The 15,774-nt window shown below is 35.3% G+C and overlaps 4 protein-coding genes across 4 annotated transcripts; 2 read left to right on the plus strand and 2 right to left on the minus strand.

The window, feature by feature from the left end:
- Nucleotides 1-2,078: 2,078 nt before the first annotated feature.
- Nucleotides 2,079-4,693, plus strand: TRIADDRAFT_57295 (uncharacterized protein; the record flags this gene model as incomplete). Its single annotated transcript, XM_002113256.1, has 8 exons — nt 2,079-2,165; nt 2,448-2,529; nt 2,725-2,796; nt 3,421-3,488; nt 3,736-3,834; nt 4,036-4,321; nt 4,455-4,561; nt 4,628-4,693. 8 exons carry the CDS (start codon nt 2,079-2,081, stop codon nt 4,691-4,693), a joined length of 867 nt encoding a protein of 288 aa, XP_002113292.1.
- Nucleotides 4,694-6,168: 1,475 nt separating this feature from the next.
- On the minus strand, nt 6,169-6,684 carry TRIADDRAFT_57296 (uncharacterized protein; the record flags this gene model as incomplete). The annotated part of the gene is made up of 1 exon (XM_002113615.1): nt 6,169-6,684. One exon carries the CDS (start codon nt 6,682-6,684, stop codon nt 6,169-6,171), a length of 516 nt encoding a protein of 171 aa, XP_002113651.1.
- A 2,341-nt stretch (nt 6,685-9,025) lies between these two features.
- Nucleotides 9,026-9,352, minus strand: TRIADDRAFT_7660 (uncharacterized protein; the record flags this gene model as incomplete). Its single annotated transcript, XM_002113616.1, has 1 exon — nt 9,026-9,352. A coding segment is annotated over one exon (327 nt), but the record flags the coding sequence as incomplete, so codon positions are not given.
- Nucleotides 9,353-13,180: 3,828 nt separating this feature from the next.
- TRIADDRAFT_57298 (uncharacterized protein) lies at nt 13,181-13,889 on the plus strand (the record flags this gene model as incomplete). The annotated part of the gene is made up of 2 exons (XM_002113257.1): nt 13,181-13,482; nt 13,823-13,889. 2 exons carry the CDS (start codon nt 13,181-13,183, stop codon nt 13,887-13,889), a joined length of 369 nt encoding a protein of 122 aa, XP_002113293.1.
- Between the last annotated feature and the right edge of the window lie 1,885 nt (nt 13,890-15,774).

Consider the following 15,774-nt stretch of genomic DNA (forward strand, 5'->3'; position numbering starts at 1 on the left):
CTCTACTAGGTCTAATAGATAGTTGATTGGTGAATTTTATGTTGAAGTCTATTTTCTTATAAAGTGATTAATTCTTTAGGATAGCGCTGTATCTTAAGTTATCATTCGAGCTAAATGCACTGCAAGGGCTATTGAATAACGCGAGAAGATGCTTACCTACCTATTACATTTATATTATCTCGATCAGATTGATGTAAAATATCCAATCATTGCTATTGAATTATAAGGTCGATCATTTCATTTCTAATTTCAATTCATCAGTAATATGGATGTTGATGATTCTTTATTAACGTTGAACAATGTTTATTGGATCGAGCAATGATGACAGAAGTAGGAAATGGATAAGGAGAAAATCGAGCATCGTTGACTACCCGTGCTACTTTTACTATTCTACTCTGTATCCATCCATATCAGCTTGCTTGTAGCATAGTCCAGTGATACACCGTATTCTCTTCGCTGATTTGATACACAAAAAACAGATATCACGGATGTAAAACTGTTGTACAGTATATCCTATTAGGATTTACTTTCCGGATACGCTGTGCTATGTCAACTATGCGTCTACTCCGTAAACTGTCTACTTTTACGTCAAGCGATTATCATTTATGAGAGACGTACGTTGCCATTCTGCCTTTGCATAGCGACAATAATATCACGACTACCCTCAAAGTAGAAAGAAACTATTCTAAAAGTATATAACAGCAGCAGTATTTCCCTATTACCATCGTCCTTATCCTATAAAATAAAATATTTCTTTTGGTATAATTCATTAATTAATTAATTCATCAGCACGTATGTGTTGCATTTCTATGTCGACGGACGCTTGTAAGGGTGGCGTATACGCGTCTATGTCGCATCTCTGTCATTCCTTGTCGATGGTAGGACTACTGAGTAAAAAAGGAGGATAAAAAGTCTGTCCTAAGGGAAGATAGGCTAGCAAGGATAGATGCAAATAGTAATCATCGACGAGGTTAGCGGCTACTTTACAGCATCGTTTATCGTTTATCTACATAACGGTAGCAAGAGCCCATTCAAGCGGGTAGAATCGAGTACCCACTACACCGTAGACTGAGGGTAGCATTGGGGTGGGTGAGATGGTTAAATTGTCCCCCTGGGCTAGGTCTACGCCAGTACTGTAGTCTATAAAGTACCGACCAGGGTGGCAATGTGGGTTGGTCATGGCAGATCGTGATTTGCTTTCCATCCAATCTATTTTAGCTTTAGTTACCTACCATGTCTTGTATCCATTGCAGACTAGAAGTGATTGAACTTGATGATGATTTGCAGGGCGGATAGACGAGGAGATTTCAAAACTTTTGCAATTGCTTGGGCTCACTCTTCTGACTGGAGGCGTACTGTCCTTGCTGTAGGGTGTATACTGAATAATTATTGTCCGACGCTGATCCCTTTTGGGAGCATATACACATACACAGACTGCGACTTGCAGCCCTGTACGAGTGGGTCAAGTAGGTAGCATGAAAATGGCGAAAGGTGTTTTACCCCTACCTCATGCCTGAGGTACCCCCCCCCCCCCGGTACACAGCCACCCCGGGCGCAAAGGTTGCTTCTGAATGTCATTTTTCAAAAGTGACAATATCACTGTCATTCATGTATACGGCCAGTACTGTTCTCGACCCAAGCCAGTCATTGTAACCGCTAGCTGGTGACCAGTACCATACAGCAATCTCCCCTCTTTCGGTTGTCCTTGCATACAGTACAGTACCGCACACCCTACAGTGTATCTCCATGCTAAGAATTTTGAATACTGTACAGTACTGTACAGTACAGTATTCAAAACTGTACAGTACTGTACACTGTAAAGTAGACTTTAGTCCTGTGCTGTACTGTACTGTACAGTACAGTACGCCAACTACAAATTTCAGGCTCTCGATTGTGTACTGTACAGTACAGTACAATACTGTAGCCTATTGTACTGTACACTGTGCAGCAGACAGACAGCAGACAGACCCATCGATTCTGTACAGTGTACAGTACAATACTGTAGCATATTATACTGTACACTGTGCAGCAGACAGACAACAGACTCATAGTGGAACCTCTTCAAAACGGTCGTCAACATGTCCTTCAATAAAAGCAGTAAAAGCAAAGTCAAGAATAAACGTAACACTTCTGCAATAAAAAGTGAAAAAAATCGAAATAATCAGGTTATGTTTATTCAAGTACTATGTACGTCTTTCTGCATATTTTTAATTTGAACACTGTAGATTGATTATTCGCTTGCATCGACCGCTGATTCTGAAAGTAGTTTATCAATTTGCATAAGGATGGAGATATGAGCTCTGTGACAATAACAATACTGAAGCCCAAAGTATACTGACAATCTACCAATGCCATTGAAATCACTGATCGACTTATGGATAACAAATAAATTTCAAGGCACTTTGCTGTATAAAGTTGAAATAAGTATGATCTTAATTGTGTCGTAGGCAGGAAATTTTCCACCGAGAAGCAACGATAAATATAAAAGAGCAATTACCGATAATCACCATCGATATAGTGAACCATCAGGTATTGTACAACGTCCTACCTTGCAAACATCTCAATTGCTCCATGCTAGTGCTATATCCTGCTGATGTATTGATTTAGACTAATAATTTAACTGACTATCCAGCATTTTACAAATTCCTCTACCAATAGACTGTACTTGTTATCATATGGATCGATACGATTCGTATATTAATCACCTACTCGTATTCATTTTAGAGGAATTTTATCAAGACGAGGATGATGGTACTATCATAACGCATGAGAATATCCGGTCATCTTTAACATTGGGTAAGAATAGGTGTAGAGCTGCCAATGATGACATACAATTCCATTGTTAAAAATACCTACACTTATTACTGTTAGCTGTGCTAAGGTAGTTCTGCGATCGACGGGTAAATAAGATACTACATTTCTTAATCTTCTTTCTGTAACTTTAAAATAATACGGATGACATATTGGGAATAAAGAATACCAAGGTTATACTAGCGGTACTTGGATGCAAATTCTTCTTTAAGTTAGCAGTATAATATTGATCGTAGCTGAGTAAAGTTAATTATCCATATTGTAATGGAGAATTCCTAGTTCAGTACACGCCTGTTCATCTACTAAAGCACTTTGAAACGAATGGTATTATTCTACAGTACTGTATAGCACCTGGGAGTATTATTTGTACAGTATAATTTTATAGTAGGGATTGCACCTGTAAAAAATTTTGACTTAACCTTAATAATCATACTTGAATGCATAACAGCAGTATTTACCGGTAAAAAAATTTTAAAATTACTTTAACATGGTACTGTTCATAGAATATATACTGTAGTCTATGATACATAATCGTTATTGAATTGATAATATATTCACATTGTTCTATATACAAACAGCTAATTTAGTCACTCTCGATGTTATATTCAGCTAATAGCAGTTCTTACCTTCGATTTGATGAATGTGAAAAGGAATGGGATAAGATTAAAGATAATCAGGTATTTGCAATACTGGAAATCTAATTGCAAGGATATCTTTGGCAAAGTATACAATTTAAGAAAGTAACTTTTAAAAAGCGATGATGTTAAATTTGTCTAATTAATTATTTTTACCAACGCATGAATTGAAAGGGTACAAAATTTTACGCTATTTATTCGTTAGTAACTACACCTTAAACGTTGATATAAAAGCTGATTATTATTCTGTATAGTCATGATATTTTTCTACGCCTTGTTTGATTAATAGTTTTCATCAGTGATGAAAATCAATTTATCGGGGTTAGCAAAGTCTTTAGAAACTATTCCTTTGCACACCTTACTCAAAATAGATGATGCAGATTTCATGGTTAGTAGCTTTAACATAATATTTGTTCTTTTATTAATTTGCTAGAGTTAATATTTTTTATAATACTGTTATACTGTATTATGCTGTTTTAACCCTTAAAAGTATACAACTCTTAATGTACCCTATAATAGAATCAATTTTTCGTGTAAATAAATAAAAATAGTGATGTTGTTGCATCTGCACTCTTTTTCTCTCTAATAGCCATATATTACATTAGAGACGCATCAATCGACAACTACTTCACAATCAAATATAGTGCCCGTCGAAAATGTTGAATCTGAAGAATTGAAAAAAGAAAATGAGAATAGCTCTTTAGGCAGCAAAAAGCGCCGTGAAAAGATAAAAGAATCAAGTTTGCATATTAAGCTATCTAATATAGACAGCCGCAGTTATGCAATAGAGGATAATCAGAAGGAAAATGAAGAATTAGATCAATTATTAGCATTGGATGAACTCGATTTGCAAGAGCCAGCCGTGAATGAAAATGGTTGTTGCAACAGTCATAAATTCATAGTTTAACAATTGCATAGACTGTTTTCGTAGATAGATTAGCATCTAAAAATATGTTACAAGCATAAGAATGTGATTGAATCTTGTATAATTTCTTGATTAATACTTAGTAATATCCGATGACGTGCCTACTAATCCTGTAGCTGTTGAACAAATCCCAAACGTATCTGCAAATTCGGAGCCTGAGGAAATTACGACCGTAGCTTCTAGCGATAATGTGAGTGAATAAACGAATAGGAATTATATTTCCAGTGTAATCACTTACATTGGCTATTTTAAACAGGATCAGGTCTCGAAAAAAGAAAGCGTGGACGATCTAGAGTCCTGGCTAGACAGCATCATTGATTAGACTATACGTGAAGATTGGTAAAAGAAGAATTATATCTTCTGTAGAACCTTTGACTCTTGTAATGCTGATTTATAGTTTTATTGGAGAATAATGAAGACGCATGAATAATGTATAATATTGTATAAATCATTGAGAGATTCTTTACATTAGCAACTATCAATGTAAATTTTTATTATTGATATATATATAATCTTAGCCTAAGTACTATATTGGCAAGGACTTCTAGGTTGCATAATGAAATCTTTGTGCTAAATTTTATGTCAACTTGAATTATCTGGTACCCACCTTAATATTTGTCGACCAATTAGTTACAATTGAGATATTTATATTGTATTCAGCGATGATGTTAAGATAAAAAAATTTTCCATTTCAATGACGAAGCGAAAATAAAAATATAAACAATATTTTTATTGATAATAGATCAAAAATATTTGACTCCTTAATGGTGCAAGTACATGCATAAGCGGCTTACAAGGATTTAACATGACAATACTACCTTTAATTAAAACAATAATGCTTATTCTTACTTTACTAGTATGTGGAAAAGGTAACAGTCTTAGAAATATAGTAAAGCAACTAGCACAGTCTAGTCAGATATCAAGAGGATAACTGTAATAGAACAATATTGATCAAATTTGCGTAGCACTTAAACGTATCGAATACTACCATTACTTACGTTACTACAAGATAACTACAAGTACGCCATTTTTGCACGATTGAATTATCATTATGGTTGATAAGTTGAATCTTATGCTACCTTGTTCATTAGTACTATTTAATGCAAGATTAATAACGTATACGTACTTTAATTTGATAATTATGTTCATTACACATATGTTAGCTATCAATTTATCATCATACTTTTTAAGTACTTGGATAGTGATGGCTACATCTTTGGTTAAATTAAAGTTGATTAACGCTAAGAATAATTTTCCTTGTAGACAACGACGACGTACTGTTTGATAGAATTGTCTACGCATTCACTTAATATCATGTAGGTTGCGACATAACTCACAAGGTTATATACTGCAATAATATTTGAAAGTTTCTCAAAGAAAGGACCAGCTCTTCTCTTTCTAGGAGCAGTCTTGGCTACTAAGTCAATAATTACAATGGAGGAATGATGCCCATCAGTCTCGTCAAATTTCTCCACTTAGAGTAACTACTGGAAGAAGTAATAACGTCGCGTAGGCTCAATATAACCATTCTGCTTATACTATAACATAATGTATAAGACTTTTGAAAGATTACTCGCAAGGTTATTACTATCAAGACATGAATATCTGAATCGGGGTTGTCTTGCGCATAATGGGCTTCATAAATTTCTGTTACAGCAACTTTGTATACGCGAATGGAGTATTTCATGAGGTAAAAAAAAAGTTATTGATGTAGAATCGACTTTCATCCATCTTTTCATCACAGAAATTGACAACTACACATCTATATATATTTAAATTATTGTTTTTCGGTGTAAGTTACAGTAGCTCAAATAATATTTTCAGTAACGTTACAAAAATACGATGAAAGGTATCTGAAGCAGAGCCATGTTTATTCGAGTTATACTTTTCAGCTGCGGCATTAATGGCGTCATCTTTTTCTCCCATTACTACTGTTAATTGGTAAACTGATTGTTCATATGACACATGACCATAAATTGCAACGCCAATAGGTCGCTTGGCACTTGAAGAGATGGTGATTATATCTCGTCCGCACGTATTGGAAACATGAGAGTAGTGATCGAAGTCAGGCTTTTCGTTCCCTTCATCAGCGTATATATCAGCATCTCCGGATATGGAATCTAAGATTAGTGTATATGTTCCACCTTTTGTGATAGTATAGTAAGTATAATTACCTCGTCCTATAGCCCCGTCAAATACCTTGACATTGCCATTTGCGTCGACCGTCCTAACAATGGCCATAGAAAGGAAGAACATGGTCATAAAAGCCATTGCTAAGTTTGAACGGCAATTTTGACGAAAAGACCATGTCATGATGAATGATGTTATGCTCAATTTGACTTGTGTTTCAATATAAGAATTCTATTCGAATACAATCACTTTCGGCCAAGATCAAGTCTTTAATTGCATACACGATGTCAATAAGTCTATTGTTGTACTTGTCTTGGCACTAAGAAAAAATCTCTTCCATTCCAAGTTGATTGTATTTCCTGACTAAAAAAATGGAGGCCAATGTCCAGTTCTTAATAAATCACTCTTATTCTAACATACATCTACGCATCTAGAATAAGCAAGAATTGCAATTCTATTGACCTTGATACTATATGATATCAATTATCTTTCTTTCCTTGATAACTGACGACACCAATTTTAATCATCAAAATCCAGTGCACTACTTGCATGCATGTAGGAGAAAATGGCCACCTTTACGCGTCTCTTTCAAAATGGATGCTGATCATCGATGCGTATAGTATGTATTGGATAACTGATCACCAAATCCACAATATCCTAATTGATTGTCTGATGTACTCGATCCGATTGCTTAAATAGTAAACTAAAACCTTCAATATAAATCTAGTCAACAAATGGATTGCTCGAAGTTAACGAGAATTTTGAAGGGCCGAATTTGAGGAAGGCGCAGCTTTGAGAGTACGGTACAATACTATACACTACATTACGGTAATGTACGGTGAGTACACGGTACAGTACCCTTATCGTTAACCTGATACGGTACAGCGCAGTACGCATGTCCAATATTGCACAAAGTTACACTGGTACAGTAGCTTTTAGGTCCGTACGGACTGGACTGTCTGTATGTAGTCTGTGCAAAAATAATATCATTGGTAGCAATTCATTTCCTACTAGTTTGATGTCGGTGAATCTTGAACGAACCTTAAAAACCTCACGTTCAATTTAATTTTTAATTTTTATACGAAGTTGCGACTGTCTAAGCATTGGTGTACTTTACCAGTATATCCAGCATAATGCTATTCAATAATATCGAATAATACAGATTTATTACAGATCAAAAAGAATATTTATTTTACTTATATCCGATAGCATGATTGAATGGTGAGCAAAACATGATATCACCGTACCTCAATGGAAGGTACACCGTGCCAGTCTCTATTAATATGGACTACTAGTACAAATAGTTGATCTCCTCACTTGTTCTGCTTTGCCTGTCATACTGTACCAACTATAGTTATACATCTGTTTACGGTTAATATGCGTAGTAGTGTACTGTAATTAATTAATTTTATTAAATGGAAATTCGACCGGTGATTCCACCTTTCCTAGGATTTCATTTCGATCCCCTTATTTAGTTGTCTTTGGCAATGATGGCGTAGTATCAAACAGGCCCCTCCGAATATGGTATTGGTAATAATGCTAATAACTACAGTATTTCATGTTCACAACATTTAGTAATTCATGATCCAGGCTGTAGTACAATATCATTGATCTTGAACGCACCAATATCTACTATAGTGACTAGTGCTAAACGTTCATCTACCCTAGGCCTGAAGTCGCAGTTGGAATTCCAAACATTGTAGGCTATTAAAAATAAACACTATCATATAAATTCGACATTTAGTCACAGCTTAGTTTTATTGAGCTATCTACAATAGAAATAACTACAATATATATTAACTTCCTCTTTGTAATTGACATGATTGGGTTTATAAAATTTTTAAAACTTCTCGATGATATAATAATAAAGGAAAATGTAATATTGGAAACTTGATGAGTCACTAACGGTCATAGTCGTAACGTAGACATTATTGGGTTTATAAAATTTTTAAAACTTCTCGATGATATAATAATAACGGAAAATGTAATATTGGAAACTTGACGAATCACTAACAGACATAGTTGCAACGTAGATATTTCTAATAATTGTCTATACAATAACTTATCATTTTTCTTGGCTCCTTAATAAGGTACCGTTCATTTTTACAGTCATTAAATATTAAAATTGATGTTACGGAAGCGTGTAAAAGGCAAAATTCAAGTATTGAATCTCATCTATTTCACGTCGCCTCCGCAATAACTCGATTGTGAAATCATAGTATTACTCCAATATATAAACAGTAATACAATTTGTACCAAATAGGTAGACACGTATTATCAAATAACAGATATACACATGCTGTACACTATATGCAAAATTTTCACTTTGTTTTACAACTGACGGGTTGAAAACAATATAACATGCATAGCTTAACAGATTGATAAACTAAAAATTACAATTTCTGAGCACGTCCTACAAACATCTCATCGTAAATAGATATAAGCAATATCATAAAAAGCAGTCTCTACTTGTAGATCAGAATGGATATAAGAGTATCAGAGTGGTGTTAGGGAATTAGCTATCTGTATGCTTTTGTTGATGCTTACTTAAGTTTCTCTTAACGCGAAAAGATAAATCACAGTCACTGCATTTATACGGTTTTTCATTTGTATGCAAACGAATATGCTGTCTTAAATTAGAGAGTACAGAAAATGCTTTAGCACAATATTCACAAATGTACGGCTTTTCTCCCGTATGAGTTCTAGTGTGTACTTTCAAGCTTTGCCTTGTTGTAAACGCCTTGGTACAATCGTGGCATTCAAACAGATTCTTCTTTTTGTGTATATCTTTAGCGTGTAATAAAAGTTGAGGTTTAGCATCGAAGGTTTTTTTACAAATTGTGCATTCGAAAACGTTCAGATTATGAGTTTTAGCGTGCATAGTTAGATTGCGGCTTGCATCATATTTCGTTTTGTAAATGGTAAATTTTTGGACTCCACCGGTTTTTAGAACGTTCGATGCTGACTCATCACCAGCTATTTCGCCATTTAATGCAGCTGTCTCCTCTCTTTGCTCTGTTCCCTCTGTGGTACGATTGGGTATTTCCTCAGCGTTATCTGAATCTATATCCATTTCTTTCGCCAAAGATTGCGGAGCAACTTCGCCATCGTTTGTACACGATATTTCATCTTCATTCTCTTCCTCCTGGTAATTTGCAGTTGCAAACGCAGTAACGTGGGAAATAATAGTAGTGAGCAGCGTTGCTAATGCAATACAGGTTTGGCCATAATCGATTTCTTCGCTGTCTCCTAGTTCGCTGCCAATGCATTTCAACAACATCGTTGACCAATAGGTTAACTGTGATAAAACGATATGTCTGAAGGTAGGCATTTGACGATTAATCACAAACAGTTGTGCAGTAAGTTGTTCCGCAATATCATGTAAGACCTGTTGTAAATGCTGAACATTTTGTAAGGTCTCCTTTCTAGATTGGCTATGTATTGAATCAGTATTAGATCGTGAAGCTACTGCCACTTTTTCCGTCACTTTTTCCAAAGTTTCTACCAACTTGTAACAAGATAGACCTAAAACTTCTGCTGTGGTATCATCTCTTGTTAGAGTCGATTTTAGATCGCATAGTTTGGTCGATAGCTGTATAAAAATAATATTATATCATTAACATTGCAATAGTACTATTAGTAGATTAGACTGTCTTACTATTCTTTCTTTGCTAAAAGTATGTATTTCGCAATGGTTTTACAATAGACTTTAGAACTTCTACCGGTTTCTGTAGAATAGATGTATGCGTAGGTATAATAGTCAGTAAAATAAATTGTCTTTATGATTGCGAATTCGTAGCTAATTATAGTCAGAATGCTTTTTTTAATGTTGGTGTCGTTTATGGTAGTATAGAATAGGTACTACGGGAAATGAGATATTGTTGGTAGGATAAATTTACAAGCTATACAATATAGTTACTACAGTAGATTGTATTGGAAATAAAGGAATCAAGTTCTTGCACTATTTTGATAAATCACTCGGTAGAATTGCAATATTGCGGCGTTCGCTGTTGGCATTGGAGGAATAACGAGGAAAATTTGTCTCAATAATGGAGTTACAGTACCGTAGAAGAAGTAGGATCCAAACAGTAATCTTTATTTTCTGTGAAGAATAACGCAACAGCGTACGTCATCAATTCTGAATTGCAGTGATTCTGCATGTCGACGGCAAATTACTCATACTATTTTAAAACCAGTACATAATCTAATTGAAGCAAATGTCGATTTAGGGTGATAACTAGCGGGTAAAGACGGTCAATATGATTGTATAAGCTACAAGCTGGATGAGGAATGGATACTAGAATGGAGTAAGTGCAATCGTAATTGTGAAATCGGTTGAATAAATAAATAAAAAAGTGATTCAATTATTCAGGGCACCAAGGGTATTGAACTCTAACATTAAGAGGTCATTGGTTGCCACCACGTTGCATCTAAAGGCTTTATAAAACATCAGGATGTTGTACTAAAATTTTACAGCTAGCTTCATTTGATGAGTTACTTGACGTATCTGTAGTTCCATTGAGTAATTTAATCCCAAAAGCAATATTTGAAGGGCTTTCTCGCGTATTAGTGCGCAGAATTTGTAAGTTTAATGAAGACTCATATCGCGAGAAAGGAACTGGTCCCTCTCGCCTTATTATAGTTGAATCATAGACCAGTCGATTCTCCCACTATTTCGATAAAATTACGACTTTATTTAATCATCATCTAGCGAATAATAAACTGCCAAAGTGCTCACGCTATGCTCACTCCTTGTTCTTAGTGTAGTGGTATTGTGCATGCATACCAGAATCATCCTTATTATCTCGAATTTCTCTCAGCGATCAAAGAGTAATGATGGATTGACATTATAATGAATATTCATGATCTTATACGAGAAATTAGGAAATTGCTTATTAAGTTAACCATCCTAGAGCAGATTCTCGTTTATTACTCGTTCATTACTAGGGTATTGTCATCATAACAAAAATAAATACAGTGGTGAAGTCTTCAATGAATGAAGACTGAAAAGTTGTATTTTGGGCAGAGTCTTTCCTCTTTGAGTTGATACTAAATTCAAGAGTGCATGGCATTGATGTTTGAGTTTGCAAATTGACAATGTTGCAATATCTTGATAAGCCATAAAAATCTTTTTACTATCCTTAATGAACAGTACACACGTTCTCAATTGCAAACTCTGCTATAACACGGTAGTCTATTACGCTTTATTACGACCGCTATCTTCGTAGTCAACGCGATCAATTAGATTAGAAATAACAGATAATCAGTCAATGTTAGTCTAGTATAATCAAGTATCATCTGCCTCTTTATCTCAGCTTTGATAAAGTCTCATAGTACAGTAAGTTAGTCAACAATTTGATGGCAGGGTAGATACTACAAATATTACTGGTATAGCAATCAACGATGAGGATCCATTGAAAGAAAGTAAAATATCCTTGTAGTCAGTTATGCTTAGCCGATGTCTTACTGTACAGTGTACAGTTCGGTAGAGTACTGTATGAGGTGATCGTCTGCATTCTTCTTATTCATGGCCAATTTCATCGTTGGTCAGATAGGACTATACTCGTACCCATTATAAATTGAATCTACTGTATCAACTGTATCAATAGAGTTTCTATTAACTTGGATATACAATGTTAAGGAATTTTGATTTCCTTCATTTTCTACCAAGTATAATTGCATCATTCAACCTATCCGAAACTTACATCCGATACACATTCACCGGTATTTGGACTGTGTTCTTTGGTGATTTCATTCTCCATGGCAAAACTACTGCTATATCGTGTACGAACAGTACAGTTGATCGATAATGTATGTAATCAACGTAATTCTATCTGTGGCTATGAATACTGTAAAAATTTTATGACGAGATGGTAAAGGAGGAACTTCCTCCAAGGAAGACTTTGGAAAATATATTTCACCTTTCCCTTTAGGTAGAATAGTAGAATCCAGTAAGTACGAGGTTATGACGAAGACTGATATGATTTTGCGCACAGTGTCCAGTCTACTACAGTACTTACTACTGTATGAAGTCGATCGGACCCGAGTCGTAAGAAATGGAGATTTCAATCCATTTTTGATTTATTTCTCTGTTTATTTTTTATTCAATTCCATTCCTGAATTGGTCCATTCACACGACGGACTCTTTAGCACTGGCGATTTTGAAAATAAAATAAAATAAGAGAAAAGAGACCATTTCTGATAGACAAGTCTTGTCATAGCCTAACTGTACAGTACCTCTCACAGTACTGTACACTGTACAGTACCTAAATCTAGTGCAGTACTGGACCGCTACTACTAGAATCCGTTATGGTCTGGAACGGTCCGGTTCCGATCAGTTCGTACCGGTATGACAGACTGACGGAAGCTCATCGCACTAGCATAATAAGAGGACTGTCGCGCAGGACACGTTAACCGGTACCGTGTAGTTGACGTGCCGTGCCGTAGCGAGCCCAAACGATCCAAAGTCAGTACGGTGCTGTACTGTATATGACTACTAAGACTGGATATCATTTTTTTTTATTTATTTATACTACTGTGCTACGACTGTCTTAAAGCAGAGAGTGTGGATACCTAGCCGACCATACTGTTCCTCTTCGTTGTTGGATTTGTAAACGCCGAGTTGGCAAGGATACTTCTATCATTCAAGAAATAGTCGCCAGTAAAAGGTTGGGGTAACATGGATTCAAGCAATTTAGTGGCCAGAAAATGGCTGCAAGAATATGCATCAGGTTATTCGGATAATCAAATAAGCGATAGGATTGTCCATCACTTGGAAAATTTACATACGTTATTGGCCGACAAGACACCTGATCTCAAGTCCATGTTGACGGAGAATATCATCCGATATTTTACAACTCCTTTAGATTACTTCATCAGTAATGGACAAATGAAAGAATTGAAAGACTATCTGAGCACTAGTAATAAATCGGCAATATGTGGTAAAGTTTTCAACGCCGGTGAACCAACTTACACATGCAGGTATAGCATGGTCGGACTCTACAATGGCAAGAGTAGATTCACTGTCAATAATAAATTCCATTTTGTAATGCAGTATTATTATGATGATGACGATGATGATGATCAACATAAATAATTATTTTCATTGCTATCCATCTCCTATCGCGCTTTTATGCCTTCTACTCGATACACTAGACCTACGTTATCAATAGTACCAAAAGCATACTCTACATATTGCCTAAATAAGGAAAAATATCTTGTTGCTGAAAAGACCTGTGTCATCTTAACCATTGCATTAATTAGACATCATCGCCCCCCCCATCTTTGTTCTAGCTAAAAAATCACATCTTTTCTACAACAGCGTCTTGATCAACGCTCGAAAGATCATTTCTAGTTGGATCATACATACATCCTTTAACGTATTGTAGATCCATCACGGATAGTAGCAGTACATAGTAGGTATACATGAGATTTGTCCATTTGAACAGCTGGACGATCGTTCAAAGTAGGATTGCAAAGTCTGATACGACTACATGAATGGGATAAATTACTATATAAATAATAAACTGCGTAAAACTTCAATCACTGACTCAATAGCTGATGACTAGTGAATAGTTAGTTAGTTAATCATCAAGCTCGTTTGATTTGACATCAGCCCAATCGGTATTCAATGGGATAATCATATCGGATCATATTGACGCATATTCTGCCTTGATCAAGCAAAATTTCACGTCGTCTGTACGGCACTGTTTGCGCTTGCATGTTTACAAGATGGACATGATACACGTACATACAGTATGTCGCGGGTAAATCCAATGTTTAACCCACCAAAGTATAGAGTAGATTTAATAATTATAATTGGTTCATGGACCATTATAGTTTGTAAGTTAGAAGAAATCGGACAATCCAATATTTCTCAGCCGTTATCTAAAAATTTTACAACAAACGCAATTCGATAATATTTTATTTTTTCTCCATTGATCAGTTCTGCCATGTCATCTCGCATGTCTATTTTTACGATCTGTTATGAGCGAATGTTACTATTAGTCTAGAGAAGAGATTTGATTTTACTGAATTCGTTTGATCGTATCTACAAATTGATTCCCCTGCGCTCACTCTATGTACGCGTATATTTTCCAATCCACGCAATGATACTTCCTTGTTGATTCTGGACAACACACTACTATTGGTATAATAAGGGACAATATTCTGCACCATATATTCTGTTCATTCTGAAAAAGTTCCTAAAATGATGCATCATTGTTCATTCTTGACAGCACACTATTGGTGTAATAAGGACAATATTCTGCTCATTCTGAAACAGTTTCTAAAACGATGCATCATTGTTCATTCTTGACAGCACACTATTGGTGTAATATGGGACAATATTCTGCTCATTCTGAAAGAGTTCCTAAAACGATACATTAGTCAAGTCAAGATTGAGGCTTGTTGCAACATGTTTTATTTTCTATTCTTAGTTATAACATCAATATCAAAAATTACTACCATATAAGCGGACTAGAAGTATTATCCTATTTCTTGTTAGTGCAATGCTTCCATGTAGGTTAAAATAGTTGGCTAGGACACATGAATACTTGGATAGATCTATAGAGTCAGGAAGTGATGTACGACATGATGCCATAAAGCCTGTCGACAGTACTGTAGTAGTTCATGGTAATGGAGGAATTTGCTATATTCTGTATGTTGAGATAGAGTTGATAATGGCACTAAAACTAATGGTAATAACCAAGACCAGATGGGTTTTCGGTTACTATTTTTAATGATTTTTACTTTCCCTTCCGTTTTAATTCTGTCCGTAATAAACTATAGTACAATTGCTTCTGTAATCCATGCTAGAATCTGACGCGACAATTTCTTGACTGTTTTTTATTATTTTTCGTTTACCAGACACTAAGCTAGGATCAGTTATTTACAGTATTTATTTGTAAACTTTAATACCGAGTAGACCCGATCTCGGCCATTTGTCAAGACTCAGCAAACACCCACTTTCTATTGCTTGAAACCGTTTCTGAAAAGTACTGAGTACAGTCGGTACAAACGAAATACAATTAGAGTATGCCACAGTTGAAATAAAAAGTCAATGAAAACGATAAGAGTTAGACAACCTATGCATAATATACTGTACTGGTAAATTGCAATCGCTTGTGGACATCATCTTACGCCAGTTGCAGGGTTTTAGTAGTCGATTAGGTTGGATAATTCTGAATATAGAATTATTATGAATGTACTCAAGCAATGCTTATAATTCAATTGAATATATAAGAATAGAATAGAGCAAAAATTGAATTACAA

Source organism: Trichoplax adhaerens, genomic scaffold (assembly GCF_000150275.1).
Source record: "Trichoplax adhaerens TRIADscaffold_6 genomic scaffold, whole genome shotgun sequence".
Taxonomy (NCBI): domain Eukaryota; kingdom Metazoa; phylum Placozoa; class Uniplacotomia; order Trichoplacea; family Trichoplacidae; genus Trichoplax; species Trichoplax adhaerens.